This window comes from Centropristis striata, chromosome 12 (assembly GCF_030273125.1).
Source record: "Centropristis striata isolate RG_2023a ecotype Rhode Island chromosome 12, C.striata_1.0, whole genome shotgun sequence".
Taxonomy (NCBI): domain Eukaryota; kingdom Metazoa; phylum Chordata; class Actinopteri; order Perciformes; family Serranidae; genus Centropristis; species Centropristis striata.
Window position 1 is genome coordinate 27,224,124 of NC_081528.1, and position 16,940 is coordinate 27,241,063.

Here is a 16,940-nt window from a genome sequence, read left to right on the forward strand (position 1 = left end):
GCACTAGTGCCAGTTAGAAGGCTGAAAGTAATTGTTGGATGTATAATGACAAAACATCACAGAGTCAATAAACACCATCCATTTCTAGCCTTCTGTGATGGACTCCGTGGCTTCTGAACGCCTGAGGGTGCCAGCCTATAACCAGCTGGCTCCTAAAGGTGCACCTAGTGAGTGGCCGTCAGCTGCCAGTCCTTTCACTCCATCTTTAGAGTCGGCTCCTGGTTACACACATGTGGTAGCAATTTTGGGGCTGATAATCCCCCGCCCTCCTCTGCCCTGTGCTTCTACGTAGAAGCCCCCTTTCCCGTTCACCCCACCTAGTCTGCCCCCTCGTAAAGCTGGGCCTGCTCACTGAATAACCCCCTGTTGCATATAAAAGAGCTGACAAACTGTGGCAGTGAACAATTTTGTTTATGACAAAATCTCTGTAAACAACCCAATGTCCTGAAGCTGCTGAGTGTAATCAGTGGGATGACATAACTAGCAGCTGGTATTAATTGTCACCAGCTTATTGACAATAGTAATCAAAACACAAAAACAAATTTTAAATTTTCTGTTACTTGAAAAGGTAAAAACAAGAGCAAATGTTTAATTTTTAAGATTTTATTAAAATACGGTGTGGAGTTTACCATCGGAAGTTACCATCACAAACATGATTGTTTCTAATAAAAAAGTAAACAAAACAAAAATAAAGCTTAAGAGCCTAGTTACAGGAGATTTTTTTTGTAGTTTTTGTAGTTTTTTTTGTTTTTGCAGTCTGGTGAAAGAAAAAAAAAATCAATTCACAATGAGAGTGAGTGGAAAAAAAATGTTCACATGTTGTAAAAATACATTTCCCAATTTTAACATTACACACAGTCACTTTCAAACATTCATTCATTCATTCCTTGTTAGATGGTTAGATGTCAGTGCCAAAAGAAAGCAAAAAACGGGGGAAAAAAAGTTCAGACCTGTGCACAAAGAGGGTAACAAGGGGAGAGCGGTTTCTAAAAACGCAGGAGGCTGTACTACATTCTGAGGGCGGAAAACTTGGGACGAGGGACACGAGACAGAGGGTGACTGCTGGAGGATATGTGTGCATTTGAACCCTGAGAGAGAAAAAGTGACCGATTCTCACTGTAATTTTCTGCTTTTTTTTTTTTTTTTTACAGACCACACCAGTGTTTGCTATGCCCCCCACCCCAGCCCCACTGGGGCTCTGGCAGCACAGTGAAAGATGCTTTTAGAGCCCCAGGGTGGTGGTGGCGGTGGGTGGGGGCATTCTCACACCCAAGAGTGAAATATCAGCTGCGGCTTTGTGAGTATACACACTGTGCTTATCTGTTAGCCTACGCACATACACACTGCCGGGCTGACTTAAACTATTCAAAGTTAGAAAAGAAAAATATAACCTCTTATTAATGCACAGTAAGAATTCACACTGGATTTTTGTGTTTGAGCCCAAAACAAGGCTAAATGTGGTTCATCAGTGAAAAAAGAAATGCAAGGTGCTGCAGATTCAGGCCTGTAGGGGTGTGAGGAGCTTTTTGCAGAGCGGCCTATATTGTGGCCCGTTCTTATCGACTGGGTGTGTCTCCTGACTTCACCTGCTGTGGTCAACTGTATTAAGGCAGTGAGTGGTTCCATGGCGACTTTCTATAACAGCTATTTTTACAGGGAGAGAAAAAGTAAGGCCCAGAGGATATCAGCTGGAAAAGACAGTTGGGAGAAGACAAACTTAAAAAAAAAAAAAAAAGAAAGAAAAAAAGAATCACCAGGAAAGGGATCTTTTGTTTTCTCCGAAATGTTTCAGTACAACATGTAGAACACAGACAGCATATCCATAATAATGAAATCCTACAATAAAACAGAATGGTTTTCATAACAGTGCACTGCTGAACTGAAATATATATATAATCATCATGATCAACAGCAAAATTTAAGATTACTATTATGCTCATAATCCGAACTATGGGGGTTATTTTTAAAAAATATATACTCATCACATGACAGAGGAGCCTAGCATCTCAGGACACAGACATGCTCCATGTCTCTCATAGACTCTGAGGGAAAACTGTACATCACTGGAAACTGACCACGACAAAAATGGCAACTCGGGTTGAAAACACTCTGAGGGGAGGGGGAAAGGCCGGGGAGCAGAGGGAAACAGCAAGATGACACAAATTCTTTAAGCCAATAGTATTTCCCCTAAAAAATTACCTCACATGCACTATAGATAGAGCAGCCTGACAATGAAAGGGGTTAAAACAAAACAAAACTGCATCTACTACTACCGTTCTAGTAAAAAAACGAAACAAAACAAAAAAACCTAGCAGACCACGACGACCGCTTTTTGTTTTTTCCTTCGTTTTCAATAGCCAGTAAGATGGAGGTCAAAACACATCGACTACAGTCTGGAGTCTAAAAATGGGAAAGCGTTGTGCTGAATTTTCCACAATGAGGAAATAAAAGGTAAAGGCAAAGAGATACGCATTGGTTTCGAAGCCTGAGTATTTAGTGACCTATTATAGCGAACATAAAAGGATTTTGTCAATTTATTTCATGGGGGGCAATGTTTTTTTTATTGTATCATTACTGCTACAATTTCACAACCCTTCTGGTAAAGAATAGTAAAGAAGTATCTAGAAAATCTGTACAAAAAATAAAAGGGTATGCACGGTACATTCAATATCTGTTACTGAGGTACTAGAAAGGTGTTCCCTTGACACCAGGGCAACAGCGTTAAAGAGTTACTCCTAGGGACTATTCCTTTGGAAAGACAATAGCTTGTTATCATAACAGGGTGAGGGAACATACAAACCCACACACACACACACGCACGCACACACGCACACACACCACTGTCATTAACAAAGCCAGCATGCAAGAACACTGTCCCCTTGCTCCTACAGAGATACTAAACTCTACTGTCCCCTCACACTTAAAGGAATTGGTGGATGCATACTGGTTCATGAGCAGATGTAAAGGATGGGCCATGACAGTGGGAGAGGAGTGGAAGGTGAGTGGGTGCAGGGTGGTGCAGTGAGATCTTCCTAAACAATAAGGCGGTCCCTGGTCACCCATCCTGTGTTCTGAATGTTGGCAGTGTGTGATCATGTTCTTCATCACTACAGCTAACCTGTAACTGGCTGAAATTAGCTGCGTGCAACTCTCTCAGCTCCGAGTGGCCAGACGGTGCCCTCTGCTGGCGAGGACTCTGGCATGCTGTTGTTTTCTCAGCCAGAAAAAGGCTGCCGTTTTTGATTCTGTGTGGGCAATATGTGTAAAGACCTCAGACGTAGCAACTCCATCTGATTGCACGAGATGAAATTCATGCCTGGGTGCTATCGCTATTGTGACACAAAACAATCCATGTGGGACAAAACATGTGTGATTACAGGGTTGCGGTCCTAAAAATAGGCAGCCACAGCAGTAAAAAGGTGACAAATGATGTTGGGTATCACTATCTGAAGTATGAGCTGAGCAGATTCAATATACAGTCTGAGAGAGCTCCATATTGACGGCATTATGGTTCCCTCTGCTGAGCAAGAAGAGGACAGTGCCAGGGAGCAGTAAGGGCCAAACTGGTCTGAGGGGTAGCTAGACGCCTGGTGGGAAGGACAGGATGTACTGTTTGTGATTCTGTCTGGTTTACTTTAGTACACATTTTCCCTCGTCACAATAAAGTTGGAGGGGGGAGGGGAAAAAAAGAAAAGAAGAAGAAGAGCAGTAACATGAGCCATTAATGTACAAAGGGAGGCTTCAGCCTTCCTGCCTCTGCTGGTCAGAGGACTGCAGGAGACGGCAGGCTGGAAAGCCTCATGTCAGAAATGCTTTTTTTTTTTTTTTTTTTACAAACAAACAAACATTAACACCTAGAACCACAACAGGTCAACTTTCCATTAAAACAGCCAACTAAGGATATAAACCAATCCAATCATTGAATCCTTGAGAACACAGTTATTGCTGACGTTGTGGGGGAGTGAAGGGGGGGAGGGGATGGCAGGTGAGTGGGTGACATGAGGACAAGGATGGAGGGATGTGTGTTCTTGTGGTGTGGATGGGATGGGGCTAGCTGTGGATAGGTCACTCCTGGGCTGGTTATGTGATCTGAGGAACGAGACTGTGTGAATCCACATCAGGTCAAACTGGCGCTGCCGATGTACTGGAGGGTCGGGCTGTGTCTGATGCTGGGAGGTGGGGGTGGGGGTGGTTTCCAGAGGCGACGGAATGTGCTGGCGACGGCTGGGGGGGCTATTGGTCGGAGGGGATGTCTCTGTCGGCTTCGGCCTTATTAGGGGAGGGTGCGTGAGGCGGGTGGGAGACAGGGGTGATGCCGTGAGCCAGGGTTCCTGAAACAAGGCTTTCCACCCCTGCGCCAGCTCCTGGGAGACCCCCTGCTGCTGCAACATTGATCAGACCTGGAGGAAATCTGAAACACAGATGGAGAAATAATGTGATAGCTACTCCAGTAAAAAGAAAATAAATAATTCTCAATTTTTTTCTTACAAATCTTGATGTGTAACCCTGGTCCTCTCTCCTCTCACCTGTAAGTGGCTCCATTAAGTTCTGGGTGAACAGTGGCTGCCTCCATGCTGGGCCACTGAGAGGCTGCCATCAGATACTCCTTATTAACGCAGTTCTTCAGACTGTCAGGGATACGCCCTTGAGAGGGAAAGCAGACCATTACCCTTACTGGTAGAGGTTATCTGGTTAAAAACAGTGGTCATGCTGCTGACAGTATTCCTTTTTTTTGGCATTTTTCAGCTTAATTAGACAGTGATAGAGACTATGAAAGGTGGATACGGAGGGGAAGATATGCAGCAAAGGGACCTCAGGCTACATTCTGACCCAGGACTCAGCCTCAGTGATATGCAGTCTACCAGTGAGCCACCGCGACGCACCAGAATTCCTTTTTTTTTTTTTGACAAATTGATCAGTTTCAGGGCTGTACCCAGATCAGAATTTTCAAGCCATCTTTTATTCCCGAGGTTGATTTTAGACGCACTATTTCATTAATGCCTGCCCGGCTCAAGAGTCTTTAACCCATTTAAACCGATGCAACATTTGCATGTATATACCGGCAGAGACATAAGCATGCTCATCACTTTTAAGACACATAACCGATAAAATGTCGCTGAAATTCATGTGTGGAATGCAAAAGGGGGAAAAAAATATATATATAAAGAAAAAAATTCTTACACACCTCAACACAGAATTGACAGAAAATAAAGTTGAACAGTGACAAGGTCGTATTTACTGACAATAAATCGGACGATGACCCAGACTATAATGTGCCGCAAGTGGGCATCTGTTATTACAGTAAAACGATGATGTACACTGTAAACAAACTGATATAGTTATTACACTCCTGACAGCTTTTATGCACTTTTGGGCAAAGGCAATGATTTATTGTTAAAGCCAAGGATTTAAGCGTTCAGGTGGTTTTTATTTCATGTCTCTATTTGCTCCAGAGGCTGAGAATGCTTAGGTTTTAGAGGGTGTTTTTCTGTGTGGATTTAGGTCTTAATAGGTTATTCATCATCTGCAGTGTTTCCCACAGAATTAGATTCTATTTGTGTTGACAGCTGACGGGGAGGACCGGGCGTGTGTGCTTGCAGAAATGCACAGCATTGCATTGTAGCCTCAGGACAAAGTTATTCCTCGCAACTGTGTTTTAGTTGTTACAAATACATTCATCCTCTATTTATTTTGTACCTATATTTCACACACAGTGTACATCAGCAGGAGTACACCCATAACTTCTCCTACTTGAAAGACTAGAGAGTTCAGCGCTGCAGCTCCGTCAAAAGTAGACTAGGCCCATATTTTTTAGCAGAGGAGAAAGGTGAGCCACTTCTGTGACTCGCCGTGGTGCATTTGCCGGAATCACATGCATTAACTGACGTGGATGCGATCAGCTCCAGCGGGCGCATCGCTGCCAGATCACAAAGCAGCTGCGCCTGGTGGAATCCAGGGTATGCACAGGGTGGAGGGCTAGTGAGAGCTCTACAATGACATACGATTTTACCCATTTTCAAGAGTAAAATAATACAGATCATCAATATGTGGCGGTTAATGTTTTTATCGTGGCAGTCTTCCACAGATGAATCAACTGTCGCTGATCTGTGATATGAAAATATATTTCCATACAGTGAATAAAACAGTGAGTGTCGAGGTCACAGTTCACACTTAACGTTTGTAGCCGTTAGTCTGCCTTTGCCAAAATTCAGCACGAGGTTGAGAGCGGAACAGTAAACAGAAACAGAAATGAGTCACAATGTGCTGTGCCGCTCTGACCAATGTTTCCATTTCACTTCTTTTTTTCCTGATGCTATCCTATGTTGGTCTGTGTACAGTAACATAGCTAATAAAAGAGTGTATAATTAGCAATGACATTTTACTCTGTTAGACTAATGATTCCAAACGTAAATGTAGGAGTTTTTTTAAAGAGTATATTGCCCCAAAGCAGGGTTTCTCAATTCCAGTCCTCAAGGACCACTGCCCTGCATGTTAAGATGTGTCCCTCCTCCAGCACACCCGATTCAAATGATCAGCTCGTTATCAAGCTCTGCAGTGGCTGGATAACGAGCCACTCATTTGAATCGGGTGTGCTGGAGGAGGGACACATCATAAAACATGCAGGAAAGTGGTCCTTGAGGACTGGAATTGAGAAACCCTGCCCCAAAGTAAGAAGTCCTGTGAGGATGATTGGTGAATATATTGATCAACAGAAATGTAGTAAGCAATCGAAGCTCAAGCTGTTTCAAGGAGGTTTTTTTGTACATTTTACTCACTGTAGCCTTGTATTTCACTGCAATATGTACATTCTGCAGCTTTATAGGATCAGCACAATCATGGCTAAAAGTGGGAAAACTCAAAAATGTATTTTGTGAAGAATAACATGGTAATAATTTCCCTGATAATTGAAATGTTTGCAGTTTTACAAACTCTACTTCCAACCTCTCCTGTCCTCTCCTCTCTGCTCTGTGCAAACCTGCAGTTTGAATATTTGTCACGTGACCGTTCATCTCAGCAAAATTAATCACGGCTTCACAAATGGTTCGAAGTTTTTGGCAACCTTTTAAATGAGACATGTAGATCAAAGTGATTTTGAAATATAAAAATTATAAGCATCCTTTTGGTTTAGGAAACTTGTCTAACCTATGATCAGACTCTCTGAAAGTTCAATTTCTGACAATAATGCCTGTTTTGACATTTTTTTGCTGATTTTTAAATATGCCATGTTGGGTTCTGGAAAATAAGAATGGACATTTTGCAAAACACATTTGGCTCATGATAAATTTTGATCGTTCATATGATCAGATCAAGTCAGGTCAGGGATCCCCTACCCTTCTTAAAAAACCCTTTCATCTTCCAAAAAAAGTTGGGGTGCTGAGAGAAGTCAATAAAAACATAATTAAATAATTTGCAAATCATTATAGACCTATATTCAATTGAATAAAGCACAAAGCTAAGACTGTTAATGTTCAATGGACAAACTTTTGTTTTCTTTCTCTGAATTCCGAATATGATGCATTATGGGTATTTTTACGTTTTTCACAGCACACAAACTACTTTGGAATCAGGGCTGTAAATTAAGTTAGTTCTGTAAAATGCTCAGCAACAGTTGGCCCCAAGTGTCAACCTGATACATGAGAGGGCCGGCGTGACTGCAGGTTTTTGTTTCAACCAAGCAAGAGCTCGCCAGACAACCATTTCAATCACCTGAACAGTCAGTTATTTTGCTGTGTAAAATGTGCTACTGTTTGGTTGGAAAGAAGCCCTGCAGCCACACCTGCCTTTTCATGGATCAGTTTGACACCCCTGCCCCCTTAACAAATCAGTGTTCAAGGAAGAAAAACATTACATTTTGAAATTTTGAATGAAAACATAGACTTTATCCTGTGTGTCATACCAGTGATAGCGCGGCGAACCTCCCTGGCTGCCTCCTCACGAGCCTCCACAGAGGCCTGCTCACTGTACCAAGATGTGTGTGGGGTACAGATCAGGTTGGGGGCGTCCTTCAAAGGTCCTGTGGAGAAACTGGTAAAAGGGGAAAAGGTTGTTAGGCTAGAGATACACTTGCATTTGCATGCAAACGATGGCTACTTCATGTTTCCTGCATCCGTTTTTAAGGATGGCAGAAATTACAGGACATCCACAAGATGTAATATACTCCTGAAAGTATAGTTGATCGGGCATCTCCGGCTTATAGAGAATAGTACTGAGGTTGTATCGTGCACAGCTGTTGGGTGTAACTTGTGCACCATTACCTGAAAGGTTCTGTCTCGTGGACGTCCAGGGCAGCCCCTCGTATCCGGCCTTCTTTCAGGGCCTGAGCCAATGCTTTCTCGTCAACCAGACCGCCTCTTGACGTGTTCACCAGGAAGGCTCCCTGACGCATCTGTATCATAGAGTTAGTCACAGTATGATTTAACGGTTTCAATTTTGTATATGCATGTTAAGCACTTTGGGCTGCATGTTTGTATGAGAGGTGATTTATACATAAGTTGAATTATGTTCAAAATGTTACACTCAACAGGCTGCAGAACTAATTTTTACATTCCTCAATCTGTCACACTGTTAAACAAAAGGGGAGGCTCTCATTCGGACAAGGCCCTTGTGCAAAAGCAGCAATTTGCTTAGCTGATTCGGGCTACATAGACACAGAATTTATATAATTTCCTCTTCAACAGCTGATCTTTTCCTCACAAATAGCAAGAGGAAATGAGAGTGTGCAATGTGACAAATGTATCTTTTTACTGTTTTTCAATCCAGTTGGCATGACTTTAATCAGTTGCTGCCTTTTCTAAACACAACAACATTTGAGGTTGGAAATGAGAGGGCAAACATGAGACCAAACGTGTGTTTTGCATATTCAGAGTGGATCCACACACCTGTTTGATGGTGAAGTCATTAATGAGGTGGTGGTTGTGCTCGTTGAGGCTGCAGTGCAGGGATACACAGTCCGAGTGGATGAGCAGGTCCTGCAGAGTGGCCATGCGCTGCAGGCCCAATGAGCGCTCCACACCATCAGGCAGGTAGGGGTCATAAAAGATCACACCGAAACCAAAAGCCTTAGCCCGCAGAGCCACAGCTTGGCCAACACGCCCTGGAAGTCAAAAATAAATGGTAAGTGGAAATTAAGTAGAAGTAAGTATTTTATTGGACCGTAAATACTAAACATTGGTTTGTGGCTATGTCACCCTCAATCGTGTCTAGGCATCCAAATTGACACTTTTCACTCACCTAGACCGATGATGCCGAGTGTCTCACCCCGGATACGAGCAGCACCACCAGCTACCTCTCTGATCTGTTCCACACTCGAGGCTCGGGTTCCCTCCCTGAGGGCCTGGTGCATCCAGGTGACTCGCCTGTACAGGTTGAGGATCAGGCATAGTGAAGTGTCGGCTGTCTCCTCCACAGACGATGCTGGCACATTACAGACAGCAATACCTGGATGATGGTGAAAGTTTGAAAGAAATATGAATCACTCTGTGTGTTGTTCTGAACTCATGGTTGACCGTGTGTCTGAAAAAATGTTTTAACGCGCTCACCTAGCTCAGCAGCTGCTTTGATGTCGACATTGTCGAAGCCAGAGCCGATCCTGACAATAACGCGAAGGCCTTTGAACTTTTCCAAGTCGTCCCTGGACAGAGTGATGGTGTGGTAGAGCAGGGCAGCAACTGCCTCATTTAGCACCTGCAGAGGACAAATGCATCATAAATTCTTTGAACCACATAAACTGCACTTAGCACTTAAATGTTACAGCAGTTTAAAGAGGGGCAAGGAGACATTAGACTTGGCTAAATGTTCCTCCTGAATTGACAGGCTGTTTGGTGTTGACAGTTGTTCTAGACAGAATGAAGACCACAGCGGTATTTTTGGGTACAGCACAAATGTAAATTACTTTCATACTACATCAGAATTAAGTACAGCCTCATGGATTGGGATTATAGTAGGGATATGTTATGTTTGGGGGTGTGTGTGTGTGTGTGTGTGTGTGTGTGTGTGTGTGTGTGTGTGTGTGTGTCTACCTTCTCATGAATCTCTTGTGTGGACTGGGCATCGCAGAAGGCCACTGTGGCCACATCTTTGAGGATGGGCATTTCCACAGTGCAGTCACGCCCGTCTAGCAGGGCAACTAGGGGCCGCGGGTGCATTGGCCCATTCAGGATTGGGGGTCGGATACCTGAGTGAGACAGGGAGAAAATAATGTTAGATGTTGTATATGAGGAAGAGGTTATATATATATTACATTCAATGATCATTAGAAATCTGGGACAAAAATGACTTAAATCACATTAATGGCAGATAACTTTAAGTTTTTGGTAAAGCATTTTCATCTGATGACACCTGGTGTACAGTTACCAGCCGCCTTCTTTTTAGAACCAGCTAAATTAAAGGAATAGTTCAGATTTGTTGAATTGGGTTTGTGTGAGGTTTTTACCCACAGTCAGTGAGTTACATTAAGTTTAAGTGTATTCTATATTTACAATCTTTTCATGCTTTACCTTGCCATCAGACAGACCTGTTGGGAAGCAGAAGCTGTTATCTCTGCTCTCTTACAAAACCAGTATTTCCTGTGAAATTGTGTTATTGTTTAACCTAATGACGGTAAAACCGAACTAACCCTTCAAAACACCAGGCAGCCGTACACCAGCCAACTCCTGTGTAATGCAAGGCAGAAGCCTTGCATTACACAGGAGTTGGCTGGTGTTATGGTTTCTTCTTCTTCAAAAAAAGAGTTTGGTGGCTTTAAAGAGATCAGATAATAATTTCAGTTCCCTGTGAGAAAGGGCTGTCTGGCAGCACTGATACTAAAGCACTGATAATATTCTAAATATAGCATACACTTAAACTGATATTTTTTTTAGGTGGACCTTTTTTAGGTGGCTAAAATTGGCTTTGCTGCTCCCCTCTTCGACAGCAGTACATTGCTTAGCTTCTGGGGGCGTGCCGACTGCCATCTAATGTAGGTAATACTCTGACTATGGACATGTATCGTACTCATACAACCCCACTTAAAAAAAAAGAATCTGAACTACCCCTTTAAGCTAGAGATTAGTGAGTCAACAGTCTGCATTTCCCATGTCTGGACTACCCGATCTGATGCAAGTCATCATACCCTCAAACAAAATCCCCCAACACATGGCTAAAGTTAACAGGGCTAACTGCCACACTCTTCAGACAATAATAACCCAGACTTTTATGACTCTTTTTCCCCTCAACACATCCACCTCTACCAAGACCCTTAGGGAAATACAAGGATGATGTGTATAAGTGTGCGAGCGTTCTATGGTTATAAAATTGATGTGTAACTAAATCCGTGATGGGGTATGGAGAGTGTCCAGCATCCTGGCCTATTTGGTATTGACCTCCAGCTCTGTTGAGTAATGCCTGGAACCAAAACACACTGTGCAGCTTTGATCGATCTATCTCTACTCATTCTACTCGGGTCGTTAGACTCCTCATAATAGGAAAGTTAGATTTTAGTTAATGAAGCAGAAGTCTGGGAACCTGACCTGCGACTGTATGAGAAGTGCGCACACAGAGAGGAGGGGGCTGGGACGGGAGGGGGAGAGGTGATGGGAGTGTGGCGGCTGGGGGAGGGGCGGAGAAAACTGCGGGGTCTCGGTGAGGAGGCAGTGGGGGTTCACGAAGGGGTCTGAGTCATGACCTAAATTCTAGCGTCTGGAAGAGTCCCTCCTTCCTATTTCTCTGGTTCTCCCATTTCTTCAGATACACACACCTTACTGGCATCTGCTCATCCAACCCATGTGCACCATGGTCATTTTACCATTAAGCCAACAAAGGAAATGTTGCATGTGAAAAACAAATCAGAGCCATAAATAAATGGCACATCTTGGCCCATGCATTGATGGAAAACTAATAAGTGAAACTGAATCTACATGTTATATCTGCAAAAGTGTTTTACACCACTCCCTCTCCCTGTCCTCTTCTCAGCAGTTTTTGGCTTGGACTGACCCAACACATGCACCAGTACACACTGTCTTGTCCCTGCAGCGTGACAGGTGTGTGTGTGTGTGTGTGTGTGTGTGTGTGTGTGTGTGTGTGTGTGTGTGTGTGTGTGTGTGTGTGTGTGTGTGTGTGTGTGTGTGTGTCCGTCCCAGGGTGAGGGAGTGTGCCTAGCTGGAACATTCACTTGGACAGAGGGCAGGAGGTAATGGTGAGACTGCCGAGGAGGGAAGGGAGCTGGTAGCCGAGGGTGGAAAACAAATATTTGTGAATACTTCCTCTGACGTCTGAGCATTTTCCAATGCATACACAAAACACACACCGGCAAAGAAGAAATAAAAAGATACAGCCCGGCACCATTATGAAAATGTGCTACAATGTTCCACTCTACTGCACTCATTTAGCAGTGTGATTCGACTTCATTGCAGATGGTTCAAGAATGCTAACAGGCCTACTGCTACACGCTGAACGCACAAAGAGACGCTTACTATGTAGAATAACCCAAAGGGATTCATCACAAAGACCCCTCTGAAAAAGTAGTTCTGGAAATATACAAGTAGGCCTACACAAAGAGTAATTTGAGTATAGGACACTGGCATACCCGAGGCCTACTAAGCGTAAGCATGGCCGCACACACAATACAATTCATTCAGTGATTCATTCATTCTCCCTCCCTCTCCCCCTTTCTTTCCCCTCACTCCCTCCTCTTCTTCTCTCTCCCTCTGGCCGCAGTTGGAGGAGTAAGAGGTGAGGGGGGAGGGGCAGCAAACGATGATAATGCAGCAAGCAGCGGTACTCCACCCAGACGCAGCTAGACACACACACGGTTATTCAGTTCCTTCTTGATGGCTGCGACAACCAATACGCTCTGAACATAAAAGGGAAAATGCACACACATAGCTGCTCCACACCCAAACCTTAGATCTCTCCCCCCACACAGTTCACAAATAAAAAAAACACATGCCAAAATAGAAAACACATGAGCACCAAGCCTAACCTTGCATTATGAAGTCTGTGAGCCTGTCTTCCTCTCTCTCTCTCCCTCTCTCGCCTCGCTCTCCCTCTATCGCTCTTTTTTTCTCCCTCCCTCTCTGTCAGCCTGCTCTTGGCTGGCTGGATCCCAGCTGTCATCCACGCCCAGCCCCTCCCCCACGGCCAGTGTCCAATCACAGGCAGCAGCATTGAGGGCCAGCCAACCAGCACTAACCTCATTAGCATAGCCGAGGCTGAGGCCGAGGGCGGTTTGGGCTGTTGTCGTTTTTTAAAGAGACAGCTGGCCCGTTTCCCTGTAGCTGCGGCCACGACCCTTCACCTTGTCCTCTCCCTCTCACCCGTCTCCAGAGACTCACCCAGACTGTTCCCTCCATTTTAGCACACCATTATGTCTGATCTCCATCGTCTCCACTCGACTCAACAGCTCGAAATACTGTCTCTTCTCGAATTCTGCACTCTACCATCCATGACTGCATATACTTATAGCAACATCAAAAGTTTACTTATTTTCTGTTGTCTTTAATATGAAAAAATGGTCAAGACTTGTATCTCAACATTCCTTGCATACCTATTTAACAAAAAAGAGAAACACTAACCTCCTCCTCCCTCAAACACACAGAGGGAGTAACACACATACAATGAGTGTCAGCATTTCAACCAGTCAGTTCACAATACTACAGGCAAAAGGCAGCAAGGACGAGCATGTTAACAAATAGACTTTCATTAATATAAAACAAAAATAACTTCATTAATACCACAATATGAGGAGTGGTGGGAAAATATATTAAAAGCAACCATTATGTAGCAGAATTATACAAATGTGATATGAAAACTATCAGCATCTGCCTTTAAAGATTACTGTCAATGTTTGACCGTTTTTCTTGTCAACAGTAACAATCTGCCCTCACTTTGGTCTGCTAACATAGTTAACACAGTTGCAGCTAAAATGTTATGGCATACACAGGCCTGGACACAGCAAACACCATATATCTTTTGCAGTTAGTTATGCAATAACTAATAATGTTGTTAAGTACAAGGCTCAACTGTCTGACTATATGGGCATCATGGGTATAATACTTTATACACAATTATGTCATATTTAAATACTTCACATTAAAAATAAATCAAAAAACAAAATATGCTTTACAAATGCAAGTTTTCAGTTTTACTTACTGTGCATGAGTATTTGTGAACTCTTACCCTCACAAATGCGGTCAAGTCTCTGCCGCTTGACTTGTTTGTGTTTGTCCATCAGAGCCATAGACCACACAGTCTGAACCTGGGACAGAGAAGAACAGATCCAAGTGCTATGGAGTCCTTTAATGTTGTCCACGTAGTTTCACCTGCACAAAAATAAATAGAAAAAAAAAGTTAGTACGGACAAAATAATAGTAATCCAGTTTCTTTTTTATACACCATGTTTCATGCCCTAAAAAAAGGATCAATCTGAAGGGGAAAAAAGAGGGAGAATTGTATCAGTAGATTTAATTTTGTGTTTAAAAAATAGCAGTAACCTAATAGTCCTAGCATTAAAAAACAGTATATTTATGTGTACATTTTAAAAACAAGACATGATATCAGAGAACTTAAAGAAGCCTGGCAGGAAAGAAACCGCTTGCAATTTTGGAAAAAGACGAAAGTAATTTTAGGGCTAGGAGTTATGATATAAACTGTCACAACAACATATAAACATCCTTATTGTTTCTATTGTGATATCAAAAAAACAACAGTGAAACAGCTTTACGGCCATATTTCAGTAATTTGGGTGGCACTTTACGTCCTGATCCTTGCACATCAGCAAAGCTGGACTGAGTACACTAAGAGTAGGCTTTGCCATGTGGTTATTTAATAAAGAGTACTTTTTGTCATACTTATTGAATCACCAAAAATAATGCTTACCAGGATATATGCCGTTATGAAGATACAATATTTTGGCCACATTGCCCAGCCCAAGATCATCAAATTATACTCATACAGTAACAGTCACTCACTCACCTGGAGAACAATGTTCTTGTGCCAGTCAGATCGTTTTAGTTTACACTGTCAACAAAGAAAAGGCATATTGATCTGAGATTATGACAATGGCATACAGTATCACTACAGGTGTCTGGGTAAGAAGACAATAACTCCATGTTCCCAATAAGTTCATGATTACACAGCAATGGTTAAAATGTAGTATTATGTGCATACCCTGGCGATAACCGTGTTTTAATAAAGGTAGTTGGTGCTCATAACTCATTCAGGACTGACTCATACGGGCTGATACTCAACCTCTTTACTTTCACGGTTAACCATGTTTCTCTATTTAACCTGTTAGGGTTGTCGACAACTTTGTGGCCAACTTTATTTTCACTTGCAGTAATTAAACCACTCGCTCACACGGTGCATTTAAACAGTTAAACAAGACATCTACCCGCCAACGTTTGTGAAAAGCATCAGTGGATAATTTAACTATGTCCTAATAAAGAAAAACATCAATGGTTTGGGAACTCCTCGTTAGCAGCCAAGTTACCGTTACTAGCTAACTAGCTCACAGTGCTAGCTAGCCCGTTTCTCGGCTATCGGGAATAGCCGGCATACTGCATTGTGGATAATATGCACATGTTCCATGCAAATAAAGTTATTTAGCGTTTGTAAAGTGGCAAGTATATCACAATTAGCCGTTAAGCCCTGAAGAAGTTCAGCTTGCATTAACTTCTCAACCGCGGTCCGGGCTAATGCTAACTAAATACATAGCACAGCGGCTAGTTAGCCGATGTTGGCTAGCTAACCCAAACACAAACAGTAGAGGGGTTTAAGTAGCTAACATTTTAATTAAAACTACAATTCCCTGCTAATTACTGAATATACACAGCATTTGGTGGTATTAAGTCGCCAGTGAGTTGTGAAGCATGTCAACAAAAAACATCCATATCTACATTTATGAGGCGTTTGCAGCATTGCTAAGGTTAGCTAGCCAGCGCCGTGGACTAGCGTGCCGCTGTGTGGGAGAGATGCAGAGCTAGGGGGAGCCCATTTCCTCCGGTTTGTTATCAGCGAGTGGCGCTACAATGTGAAATATCTGACCCAGAAGCTAAACAATTGATTAATTCTACAGGGAAATGTGAAAGGTCCACATGGAAGAATCCAACAGGACTACTTTGAAACCCAGTGAACGAATCTTGCAAAAATGGTCAGTTATTTACCCCGGATAAACTCTTTCAAGAGTGCTGAGACAGTGTGCGTGCGTCGGTGGTGTTCCCTCTCTCCCGATCGCCATGAAATCAGACAAAAGAGGAAGTGGCTTGTTGGTGAGGGGGTCAGACGGTCTGTGAAACAGCATCGGTGGACTGGAAGGAGCGCCCTCACCTTCCACGGCGGAACCAAGGATCTCATATCTGACAGAGACATGACACACTGCTCACAACATGTTTTCTTATATTACAAACTTTTTGGTGTACTTCAACTTTATCCAAAGTTGGATGTTTCCTGTCATCCAAACAATTATTTCTCTTAAAAGCATACGTTTTTTTATTCTTCTTTTATTTTTTAGATCAAGGTCTTTTTTTATTTTTCAAATATAACAAACAAAGAAAATACAATTCACACATGAGGCAAGTCTAGTTCCTGTCCAATCAAACAAACCTCCCAATGCCCCCCAACCACAAGTACCGGACCCCAAGCAAATTTCAATACATCCAGACACCGACACAAACTAGGTAAATAAAAAAGGAAATCACATCGGAGAGAGAAAAACAAACAAACAAACAAACAAAAACAAAAAACAAAAGAGATACATATATACATTTGGGTTACATAGAAATGTTAGTAGCGGCCATGCTTTCAACACTTCTTTTATTTTTAACTAATATGTATTTCAGGTTTTTGGAGAACAGTTATCACCCCCCTTCCCTCAAAAAACAAAACAGAAATGTGTTTACATCAACGTCATGATGATATCGGCTGTTATTAAAGTTAGAACGTACTTCCATAATTATAATGAAATC

General features: G+C 42.7%; 1 protein-coding gene across 1 annotated transcript; it reads right to left on the bottom strand.

Annotated features, from left to right (window-relative positions):
* Positions 1 to 761: 761 nt before the first annotated feature.
* LOC131981572 (C-terminal binding protein 1) lies at positions 762 to 16,343 on the bottom strand. Its single transcript, XM_059345934.1, has 11 exons — positions 16,140 to 16,343; positions 14,950 to 14,994; positions 14,155 to 14,297; positions 10,020 to 10,174; positions 9,540 to 9,684; positions 9,232 to 9,438; positions 8,880 to 9,094; positions 8,256 to 8,386; positions 7,898 to 8,025; positions 4,527 to 4,644; positions 762 to 4,411 (listed from the first exon to the last, which is right to left on the bottom strand). The coding sequence occupies exons 3-11, from the start codon at positions 14,213 to 14,215 to the stop codon at positions 4,234 to 4,236; spliced, it is 1,338 nt and encodes a 445-aa protein (XP_059201917.1). The 5' UTR covers positions 14,216 to 14,297; positions 14,950 to 14,994; positions 16,140 to 16,343; the 3' UTR covers positions 762 to 4,233.
* Between the last annotated feature and the right edge of the window lie 597 nt (positions 16,344 to 16,940).